Source organism: Rhinichthys klamathensis, unplaced genomic scaffold, assembly GCF_029890125.1.
Source record: "Rhinichthys klamathensis goyatoka isolate OS25496 unplaced genomic scaffold, OSU_Roscu_1.1 h1tg000318l_1, whole genome shotgun sequence".
Classification (NCBI taxonomy): domain Eukaryota; kingdom Metazoa; phylum Chordata; class Actinopteri; order Cypriniformes; family Leuciscidae; genus Rhinichthys; species Rhinichthys klamathensis.
In genome coordinates this window covers 580,217-592,500 of record NW_026606834.1, presented here as the reverse complement: position 1 = coordinate 592,500, position 12,284 = coordinate 580,217, and the positions used below count along the sequence as shown (strand labels likewise).

General features: G+C 37.9%; 1 protein-coding gene across 1 annotated transcript in view; it reads left to right on the top strand.

Moving 5' to 3' along the window:
- LOC130105372 (E3 ubiquitin-protein ligase SH3RF3-like) overlaps nucleotides 1-12,284 on the top strand; it is a 149,480-nt gene that overhangs the window by 122,046 nt on the left and 15,150 nt on the right. The window contains exons 5-7 of the mRNA XM_056271357.1: nucleotides 828-922; nucleotides 2,972-3,142; nucleotides 11,264-11,490. Coding sequence (XP_056127332.1) covers nucleotides 828-922; nucleotides 2,972-3,142; nucleotides 11,264-11,490 — 493 coding nt within the window. The remainder of the gene's footprint in view (nucleotides 1-827; nucleotides 923-2,971; nucleotides 3,143-11,263; nucleotides 11,491-12,284) is intronic.

Here is a 12,284-nt window from a genome sequence, read left to right as displayed (position 1 = left end):
GTCTTGTTGGCAAAAGGGGGTTGTACAAAGTATTAACATCAGGGGTGCCAATAATTGTGGGACACATGATTTCAAGGTTGTTTTTTTTCTAAATGTGTGATTTTTTTTTTTACCACCAAAGTAATATACTTAAATAAAAGGTTGGATTTTTCTCTTTTTTTGCATTTGGGTTCTATGTTGTTTAAAAAAAAGGAGAATTTTTAGAAGTCCTCGACCACATCTTAAACCGGGGTGCCAATAATTGTGGAGGGCACTGTATATATGTGTCTGTGTGTGTGTGCGCAGTGTGTGTATATATATATATATATGTGTGTGTGTGTGTGTGTGTGTGTACACTTATATTATATATTAACAAACTTTTATGCTAGTTGGGATTGATCGCAATTAATCAATTTGAAAGCAGTAATGTATATTAGAATGATTACTTTATATACTGTACACACACACACACACACACACACAGGGTGTGTGTATATATATATATATATATAGAGAGAGAGATAGAGATAGAGATAGAGATAGAGATAGAGAGAGAGAGAGAGAGAGAGAGAGAGAGAGAGAGAGAGAGAGAGAGAGAGAGAGAGAGAGAGAGAGAGACAGACTTTTGTGATTAATCTCGATCACTAATATACATCTGCACATGTAGGCAGTATTTTAAGGCGGTATTTCAGTTCCCTGAGAAGGTGACTGCATTAAGGCGGTATTTCAGTTCCCTGAGAAGGTGACTGCATTAAGGCGGTATTTCAGTTCCCTGAGAAGGTGACTGCATTAAGGCGGTATTTCAGTTCCCTGAGAAGGTGACTGCACATGTATTGTTGTCTCCACAGGACTCCTCGATCTCTGCGTCTGCTGTTCCTCCTCGCGTCACGTCTTCAGCCGGAGAACTTCTCGCCGCCGCTAAAGTCCAGCTGCCTCTCAACATGTGAGTCCTGAGGAGGCTCGTACACACACACACACACACCACAGAGACGTCTGCTTGATGTCTGCTTTTGCATCTGTAACAGAGTTTGCTCATCTGCAATATGTCTCGAAGATGTTTATGATTTCGATTGAATGTATAACTGCTTTTTTCTAAGACGTTTATCAGACGTTTGTTCATATATTTCATATATTTGGTCCCATTAGTTAAGTAAGGGATAATATACATCCAGCCGGTTGTTATCTCAGAATAAACCCGACAGGGTGATCAGGACCCGACTCGAAGCGGATGTACATTATCCCGGTTATTACACGCCTACTCGCCACATAAGTAAATAATTAGACATGAAATATTGATCTGAGACTAAATATTTGATTAGGTCTTTAAACGCGGAGAGAGCAGTTTCAGCCTCGAGATCAAACTAGACGGACATTTAAGAGATAAAGTCATAACACAGCATTTCAATACATAAATAATTATGGAGAGATATTGATTTCTGTTTGTATCTTATAATCCAACAGTGTACAAAACAATAGTCATAAAATGGCGGCATCTGCGTTTGTGTGAAACGAGAGAGAGCGAGTCCTCGATACTGGATGGCATAATTAAATAACTACACAAAATATTGATCCGACTGAGTTTTAATATATTATTAGCTCACCAAACGCAAAACTTCCATGAAGAAAAAGCGTTCCTAGCGAGTGTATTGCGCAGATGTCTTCAGTGACACGGATGAGCCTGTGTTTCTGCTGTTATCTGGGAATAATATACCGGCGCAATTGACCAATCAGAATTGAGCATTCCACAGAGCCGTGTAATAATTAACAGTTCAGGGTTCTCAAGTGTTATCAAAAGCTTGGAGTGAGATCCCATGCGGTTAGGGGAGGAGCCCCAATGGAGCCCCGCCCCTGCCCATCCCTGCCCCCCAATTTTACCCATTGTTCATAATTAACCAGCACAAATTGAAATTATAACAATTGGTAAATCTGATAAATGCCAGAGCAATTCATCACATCAAATATAGCCTACTCTTTAATGTTATATTTCAAAATTACAAATATACGAAAAATTACGAAAATATAACAAATTGCTCCAAACAGTTTGGAAAAACAAATCTTTTTGCATTTTGAATGTGTCAAAATGGTATAATGATTTATTGTGTGGTGGGACATTGTGAACAAATGGACATATTAGAGTATTAAGGTGTTTTTTTGTGTGTGTGTGTGTGTGTGTGTGTGTGTGTACACAAATATCTTTTTGCTTTTTCCCTGACATCTTTGAAAAATACAAATGCAATGGCAATTATTAATGTTTGTTTTGACAGGATATAAAATATTACCCAGCGCACTCAACTTTAATACATGTAGCCTTAATGTAACTAGAAAGACTATTAATACAGTATAATATATCATTTAAAAATAAAATGAAGAAATACATTTTCATTCCTTCCCATACCCACTAACATTTCCCTTATAGTTTCAGGTAATGTAAGCTAGCCAAACTGAGCCAAAGCTTTTGGCCTGGTTGCAAAGTAGTTGTAGAGTTTTTGACTGCATCAATAATAATGTATACGATGGGCTATATATTAAATGTTCTAGCCTAAAAATGTTAGACGAGCTTTCTTCCCTTCTCCATCACGACGCGTGTTTGTGCGATGTTGTTGGTTACCTAACGAACGTACGGTGGCCGAGAATATTCCGTCAACTTCTGTGTGTTCGCGCGCGTCTATGTTGCCTAACGAACGCAATCTGGCCGAGAGATACGTGCTGGCGGCAGGAAACTTATCTTTGTGTGTCTGCGCCTCGTATACAATGTTATATATAAAGCTTGCAGGACAACTTGGTTGGCATTGCCTTTTCAGCGTGAGATGTACACGGTGTGGCGTGTGAGCGTGTGAACTGGTTGAATTGCGTGTGTCTCACGGCCAATGCGTGAGACTTGAGAACCCACATTAACAATGAGCGATACATTTGTGCAAACCTGGTTAAAACTGAGCATAAGATTATCAGGAATATTGTTTGCTCATTATTATATATTTGTCATATTCCGCAGCTATCTGGCCATGTACGCGTACAAACCGCAGAAGGCGGACGAGCTGGAGCTGCGCAAGAGCGAGATGTACCGCGTCACGGAGAAGTGTCAGGACGGGTGGTTCAAAGGAACGTCACTGCGCTCCGGAGCGTCGGGAGTTTTCCCGGGAAACTACGTCACGCCCGTCTCCAGGTGAGCGAGTCACGTTCACTCCTGAAACTAATGCATCGGCTGTATAATCTCAGGGTGGCCGCGGGTTCTTAAAAAGTCTTAACATTTCTTAAATAAAGTTTTTTTAATAAAAGGCCTTAAAAAGTATCAAAATATTCGATGGGTCTTAAATATTTCTGGTCACATTACCGCTAAAATTTCTCCAGTCTGACGGACCGAATGTCCATCAATAAAACAGTGCCTGTACACAACCATCATATAATGATAAAAATCTATCCAGTGTTTTTGTTTTAATCTCCTTATATGTTTCCCCTGCCTCAAATCGAGCCGTTCGACCGTGTGACGTCACTAAATCGGAATGCCCCTCCCACGATTGTTGATTGACAGCAGTGTTTCAACACAGACCCGCCCTGAGCGAGCTGTCACCATAGTCCATCATTGTTGATACGCTGGAGCAGAATGGCGTCTAAGCGATTGTGGTGTTCTGTTCTTGGGTGTAATAACGAACACAGTCATTTTAATGTTCCTAAACCCGAACCGCTGAAGACGCAGTGGTTGAGTTTGTTTTCGAAGGGAATATTCCCCACGAGCAACGTCAATGCGTTCATGTTTGTGCGAATCATTTCTCAGCAGACTGCTTTATAAACGAGGGTCAGACTCAGTATAAAGCTGGTTTTGCTAAGAAGCTGCTCCTGAAAAAAGAATCGGCACCAACTATTCGTGTCCCTGCTGCACCTCCAGAAGAAGTGAGGGTAAAATTGTATATTTTATATTAATCTTTGCAAATCGCTTGCACGCTTCACGATGAATGCGGCTAAGGTTTACACTCAGGGTAAGTTACATTACGGCATGTTTTCTATGTACGACGGTCTCAATATAATTCATAATCCCACGTTTATAATGAACAACGCGTTATGGTTATTGTGTTATTACAAACTGAGTACGTATACATCAATAAACACATAGCGTTCGTACATCTCACTAAGTTACTCTAACGTTACCCTGCCAGTACACAAAGATAGATCAAAGTGAAATTATGTTAACCAACCATTCAGAAACGTCCTGTTCGAGCCTTAATTGCCGAACTTCTTTGCGGCCGTCATCTTGTTCCGGGTCCGACTCCGGTTCAAACTGATACGGTTTCACAGATGTGTCCTCAGAGACTCCCGCTGCCATTCTCTCTCCAAAATATACCCTCAACTGTTGTCAAGGCAACACTCCACGTGCGTTGTGTCTAAACGCCCGCAGAACAGAGGGGCGGAGTCAGCAAAGCTCATTATCATTTAAAGGCATATGCACTGAAACGGCGTGCTGAAACCAGCTGTTTTTGACCAGGTAAAATTAGTGTTTTCTTACAATACTAACGAGAATTTTTAATTAAAGTATATTACAAACTATTCATTTAGACCCTAAAGAATCAAAATAACTTGTATGAAAATGGCATTATATGACCCCTTTAAGTTAAGTTAACCTATAGTTAAGTAAGATAACATGACGGGAGCTATTTTGCTGAATATTCTCACGATTGCAAACGTAACATTGATTTTAGTTCAATAAACAAGTAGGCCTAGTTAATATTAAATTACTTCAATGACTTATAGGTTAAACATTAAATATATACGTATGTAATATAATGTGTATTTCCATCACAGGTTTGGTCTTAAATTTCATTCAAAGTGGGATTAAAAAGGTCTTAAAAAGTCTTAAATTGAACTTGTTTATATCTATAGACACCCTGATTCTCTTCACTGAAGCAGTTCAACCTTCTGCCTCTCAGTCCTGCTGTTCATCATTACATCTGAGTGTTTGAATGATAAACATATTATTGAGTATCATATTATTTTCACATCTTATTCATATTATTGTAGAGTATTTCTCTATTTTGGTTTGAGTGGATGTTAGTCCGTTTTCAACAATGAGACATAAATGGAATGCGAGTTCTAAACGCAGGATTATGATGAAAAATGTCATAATTATTAGTTATAAGTGCAGAATTTTGAGGAAAAAGTTTGAATTATTAGTTCTAAATGCAGAATTATGAGGAAAAAAGTCAGAATTATGAGTTGTAAATGTAGAATTATGAGGAAAAAAGTCAGAATTATGAGTTGCAAATGTAGAATTATGGGGGAAAGTCAGAATTATGAGTTGTAAATGTAGAATTATGAGGAAAAAAGTCAGAATTATGAGTTGCAAATGTAGAATTATGGGGGAAAGTCAGAATTATGAGTTATAAATGCAGAATTATGAGGAAAAAATTCAGAATTCTAAGTTATAAATGTAGAATTATGGGCGGAAAGACAGAATTGTGAGTTATAAATGCAGAATTATGAGGAAAAAAGTCAGAATTATGAGTTGAGAAGAAATTCTGAATTATGAGATATAAACTCAGAATTATGAGGGGAAAATGTCAGAATTATGAGTTATAAATGCAGTATTATGAGAAAAAAGTCAGAATTATGAGTTGTAAATGCAGAATTATAGGGGGAAAAGTCAGAATTATGAGTTATAAATGTAGAATTATGAGGAAAAAAGTCAGAATTATGAGTTATAAATGTAGAATTATGGGCGGAAAGTCAGAATTATGAGGGGAAAATGTCAGAATTATGAGTTATAAATGCAAAATTATGAGGAAAAAAGTCAGAATTATGAGTTATAAATGTAGAATTATGGGCGGAAAGTCAGATTTCTGAGTTATAAATCCAGAATTATGAGGAAAAAAAGTCAGAATTATGAGTTAGAGAAGAAATTCAGAATTATGAGATATAAACTCAGAATTATGAGGGGAAAATGTCATAATTATGAGTTATAAATGCAGAATTATGAGAAAAAAGTCATAATTATTGGTTATAAACAGAATTATGAGGAAAAAAAGTCAGAATTATGAGTTGTAAATGCAGAATTATGAGAAAAAAAGTCATAATTATTGGTTATAAACAGAATTATGAGAAAAAAAGTCAGAACTTATGAGTTGTAAATGCAGAATTATGAAGAAAAATTCTGAATAATGAGATGTAAACAGAATTATAAGAAAGTCACAATTATGAGTTATAAATGCAGAATTATGAGAAAAAAAGCCAGAATTGACGAATATAAACCCAGAATTATGAGAAAAAAGTTGGAAACATGCTTCAAAGCGTCCTGCTCATTTTCATGTAATTGTTTGAATAATCAAGTCATAATTATTTGCAGGTTTCTGTGTTTGAACAGAGCATATCTCTAAAGATCTGTTTTATAGAAACACTTCCTTAAATTACAACACAAACATTCGTTTTTACACGTTGATCCAGACCTGATTTTACAATATTTCTAGTATTATTTCATCTTTTATGTAAACGCTGCTTCTTTCAGCCGATCTCTGGGTTTGTTTCGACTCGCAGTAACAGTAAAATGAACGAGCAGCAGAGAGAATGTGTTTCCTTTGAGTTTGCAGATGCTTATCTCCAGCTGAGGTCCTGGATCCGCTCCGCTCAGGGCAGGTGTGTTTTACATGCGCAGGCTTTCATCACCAGAGTTCAGAAGGGGAAATTGCTCCGCCGACACATTGATTAGGATATATAGCTGATGCATTACAGCTGCATTTCCACAGGAGAGAGTCTATTACTAGATCTTAGAGCTGCACGATTAATCATTAAAAGATCCTGATCTCGACTCAAACACACACATGATCTTATTCCTTAATGACAGCGATTCGTCTCTTTTAAATCTTTGACAAGTCCGATCACAGCGAACATTCAGATCTGTGTTCTGAGCCAGAGAGAGCCGTTCATGTATAGATATGAAACTGTCTTTTCTAACACACTTTATCATTATTTCTGTCTTACAATCATTCAGATTATCACTGGATAAAGGTTTATAGTTCAGATATAAACACTGATGTCTACAGTAGTGATCAAAATAGAGTAAATCACCTTTTGAAAGTAACTTGATGCTTCAAATAAAGATTGTATTGATTACATCGTTACACCAGTAGGTGGCGACAAGTGACTGTTAAAAAATATGTTTGTCATTGAATCATTCACTCAAGAAATCTGTTCAAAAACGCTGATTCATCCAGTAATGCAACACGTGAAGTCTTTGCGTGAGTCATTGAATCATTCACTTAAGAGATTTGTTCAAAATTCTGCTTCATCCAGAAATGATCAATCATTGAATCATTCATTCAAGAGATTCATTAAAAAATGCTGATTCATCCAGTAATAAAACAAGTGAAGTCTTTGTGTGAGTCATTGAATCATTCATTCAAAAGATTTGTTCAAAAACACTGATTCATCCAGTAATGCAACAAGTGAAGTCTTTGTGTGAGTCATTGAATCATTCACTTAAGAGATTTGTTCAAAATTCTGCTTCATCCAGAAATGATCAATCATTGAATCATTCATTCAAGAGATTCATTAAAAAATGCTGATTCATCCAGTAATGAAACAAGTGAAGTCTTTGCGTGAGTCATTGAATCATTCATTCAAAAGATTTGTTCAAAAACACTGATTCATCCAGTAATGCAACAAGTGAAGTCTTTGCGTGAGTCATTGAATCATTAATTTAAGAGTTTCGTTCAAAATTCTGCTTCATCCAGAAATGAAACAATTATTGAATCATTAATTTAAGAGATTCATAAAAAAATGCTGATTCATCCAGTAATGCAACAAGTGAAGACTTTGCGTGAGTCATTGAATCATTTATCATTAATTCAAGAAATTTGTTCAAAGACGCTGATTCACCCATAATGAAACAATTGAAGTCTTTGTAAGTATGACATTGAATCATCATTCATTCAAACAGATTTTTTACTGTAGTAACTGACGTTTTGTCTGAACCTCATACTAGATGGCATGTTATTTTGATTAGTTGCCTATTCAGAATTGTGGGAGAGTCATGATCTCTATTTTAAACAAAATATTCTCAGTTTATTAGAATCGTGCAGCTCGAATCTGTTTGAGTCTCTGAATTTTCTTCATCATCATCATCATCATCACATGTTTGCTGAGGTTACTGTGAGCCTTTGCATCTGGTGTTTTGAAAACTCCTGAAATAAACGTGCAACTCTTTGCGTTCCCAGTGCTGTTTTAGACGTGTGAGTCTCAGCTGTAATTGGTGAAGTTGCATTTGCAGAAACTTCATGTGTGACAGGCGAACAAACACCTTTTTCATCATGCAATGAAAGTAGAGATAACGAGCCTTAGACGAGGCGAATCCTCCTGAGTGTGTGTGTGTGTGTGTTTTCACACAGGTGGAGCCGTGTAGCGTCTGTAAACACATTAAGCCACGGCTCCGGGCTTCTGGGAATCCTTTTCCCTCAGGTGGCCTCCATACGCGCGGGTCAACATAAAAACGTGATCTGGTTCACTTAGAGAGGCTGATATCTGCAGAATCCATCGGTGTGAATGCTCATCTCTCCTCTGTCTGTACAGGTTCGCTTCAGTCTGATTAATGCAGCACAAAACGCCAGATTACATGAAGTCATTATGCGTTAAATGTCAGCAGACACAGAAGATTTGAGTCGCTCATTCCTGCGTCATGAACTATACAGAATAATAAAGAGTTTAATGGTTACTTGAGTTTATATTGCAGTTCTGTGACAGTTTATAACTACACAAAAGAGGTTCAATGGGGTTTTATATAGAACTCAAGAAGGGTTCTTGACTCAATTTTAAAGAACCCTTTATGCCAAAAATGTCTATAAAAGGGGAAATGTCTTACATGATTGCATAATACTTTCAGGTTTAATAGGTTATTTCATTTTTCTTCCAGTGATCTATGTATCTGATGTACACTGTATATATATATATATATATATATAAATATATGAATATGTTCACATTTAGGATCATTCTACGTATGTCCTTAAATGAGACCTTGGAAAACCTTGGATATGTGAGGGAAATTAATAAAAACTTAAATAAGATAAGTTTTAAAATGTTGAGAATGACTAGAAAATTTATTTAAAACTATTGGTGATAAAAAGGTTGAAGAACATTCACTTAAACTGAAACTTCTTGAATTAATTTGAATTAACTATAATTATTTTATGTAGAACACTTTATCATGAGGTCTCGTTTGTAAACATTAGTCAATGCATTGCCGCTTTTTACACCATGTAATAGAAGTCCCAGGTGTCCCCTGAATGTGTCTGAATTTTTTGAGTGGAAAATGTTTTTTTTTGTGTGTGTGCATGTATCTTTAAATGCAAATGAGCTTAGTGTCCCCGCCCCCTTTCCAGAAGAGGGCGGAGCCTGCACAGCTCGTGCCTCGGATACTCTGCCAAAAACTAAAACATCTTTTTTTTTTTTTTTTACTATCACAGTCGGTTATCTCTGTGAACGTAAACAGCAGGGAAAGAAATTGCATGTGTATATTAGTTCTGTGTATTAAAGTGAAAGCAGTGTAATATACAGAACCCACTGCTGTTTTTATGATTAATTCATCAAAACAGAAAATCACTCACTGCTCTTGACTGAATAACTTTAGTAGCTTTAATAAGAGTAGCTACTTTTCTTACTTGAATGCTGCTGTTAAACGCTCTGGCGAGGAGATGTGTGCAGCTCACTGAGAGGAGGAGCTATGCTAATAGGGCGGAGTCTGTCAGCAGTCATGGGTGGGGCTGTATAATAGGGCGGAGTCTGTCAGCAGTCATGGGTGGGGCTATATAATAGGGCGGAGTCTGTCAGCAGTCATGGGTGGGGCTATATAATAGGGCGGAGTCTGTCAGCAGTCGTGGGTGGGGCTATATAATAGGGCGGAGTCTGTCAGCAGTCATGGGTGGAGCTATATAATAGGGCGGAGTCTGTCAGCAGTCATGGGTGGGGCTATATAATAGGGCGGAGTCTGTCAGAAGTCATGGTGGGGCTATATAATAGGGTGGAGTCTGTCAGCAGTCATGGGTGGGGCTATATAATAGGGCGGAGTCTGTCAGCAGTCATGGGTGGGGCTATATAATAGGGCGGAGTCTGTCAGCAGTCGTGGACGGGGCTATATAATAGGGCGGAGTCTGTCAGCAGTCATGGGTGGGGCTATATAATAGGGCGGAGTCTGTCAGCAGTCGTGGGCGGAGCTATATAATAGGGCGGAGTCTGTCAGCAGTCCTGGGTGGGGCTATATAATAGGGCGGAGTCTGTCAGCAGTCGTGGACGGGGCTATATAATAGGGCGGAGTCTGTCAGCAGTCGTGGGCGGGGCCTGTGCAATGTGATGTCACAAAAGCTAGAATCTGCTTGTTCTGAGACACTGCTTATGATTTATGGGGATTTAAAAAAAGGGGAGTTAGTGGATTTTTACCAGTATAGGGTGGTTGTGTACACACACTGCTAAAACACATTCAAACACAATGTAAAAGTGAATTTTGTATAATAGATCCCCTTTAACTAACATAAACTAACACTGAGAACTGCGTGTGTTTTTTTTTTTTTGTTGCTGAAATTATGAGAATCGCTCCGATTCATTTCAGTCAATAATTGATTCCTCTGGGATCTCCGGTTATAATCCCTCTGTAATCCTCCACTAGTGTCCTCAGGCCAAGACTGACCTCAAGAAACCGTTAAACACATCATCTAGACTAGCGGTCAATACACATCAGGGACTCTGACTCCTGTGTTGCATTAGCGCTCACTGTTTCGGCATGTGTTGTGATTGTGTGTCCTCATGTGTTGTGATTGTGTGTCCTCATGTGTTGTGATTGTGTGTCCTCATGTGTTGTGATTGTGTGTCCTCATGTGTTGTGATTGTGTGTCCTCATGTGTTGTGATTGTGTGTCCTCATGTGTTGTGATTGTGTGTCCTCATGTGTTGTGATTGTGTGTCCTCATGTGTTGTGATTGTGTGTCCTCATGTGTTGTGATCGTGTGTCCTCATGTGTTGTGATTGTGTGTCCTCATGTGTTGTGATTGTGTGTCCTCATGTGTTGTGATTGTGTGTCCTCATGTGTTGTGATTGTGTGTCCTCATGTGTTGTGATTGTGTGTCCTCATGTGTTGTGATTGTGTGTCCTCATGTGTTGTGATTGTGTGTCCTCATGTGTTGTGATTGTGTGTCCTCATGTGTTGTGATCGTGTGTCCTCATGTGTTGTGATTGTGTGTCCTCATGTGTTGTGATTGTGTGTCCTCATGTGTTGTGATTGTGTGTCCTCATGTGTTGTGATTGTGTGTCCTCAGGGCCCCGTTTGCAGTCGGTCAGACGCGCTCGTGTCTCCCAGGATCGGCTCAGTCGAAGGTGGCTCCTGGATCCCCGGGCTCCGCCGGCCCCTCGAGTCCCGTCCTGATGTCCTCGGCGTCTCGCTCCGGCTCGCCGCTCTCCAGCCCGTCGTCTCCACACATGAAGAACTGTCTGCGCTTGTCCAGTCAGCAAACTGTCAATCAAGCGCGCGCCGCCATGCAGCTCGGTGAGGAAAACTCATGAGAGTGATTATAAAACCTGATTAATCATGATTTGAGTCCTTTAATGGATTCATGTGTTCAGTCAGAGACGCGTGGATGACGCATTGACATATTATAATTAACTAAAGCCATAAAAAATTAATGGTAACACTTTACAATAAGGTTCATTTATTAAACATTAGTTAATGTATTAACTAACATGAACTAACCATGAGCAATACATTTGTTACTGTATTTGTTAATCTTTGTTAACGTTAGTTAATACAAATCCAGCCGTTCATTGTGTGTTCATGTTAGTTCACAGTGCATTAACTAATGTTAACAAGATTTTAATAAATGTTGAAATTAACATTAACAAAGATTAACAAATGCTGTTTTGTTAATTCTTAGTTAATGTTAACTAATGTAGTTAACTAATGAACCTTATTGTAAAGTGTTACCAAATTAATAAATATTTTGCACTTGAAATTAAATAAACTTTTATTTCATTTCAACTAGTTGCCAAGGAAACATTTCTCATTTTTATTAAGTTTAACTTGATGTACTAAAATAACGAAAAACTGAACTAAAAAACTAAAAACCAAAACTGAAATAAAAATGTATAAAAACTATACAGACATAAAAAACTAATAAAAATTAGGGCTGTCAAACGATTAATCGCGATTAATCGCATCCAAAATAAAAGTTTGTGTTTACATAATATATGTGTGTGTGTACTGTGTATAATTATTTTTAATACATAAATACCCACACATGCATGTGTATTTAAGAAATATTTGCATGTATATACTGTATATAG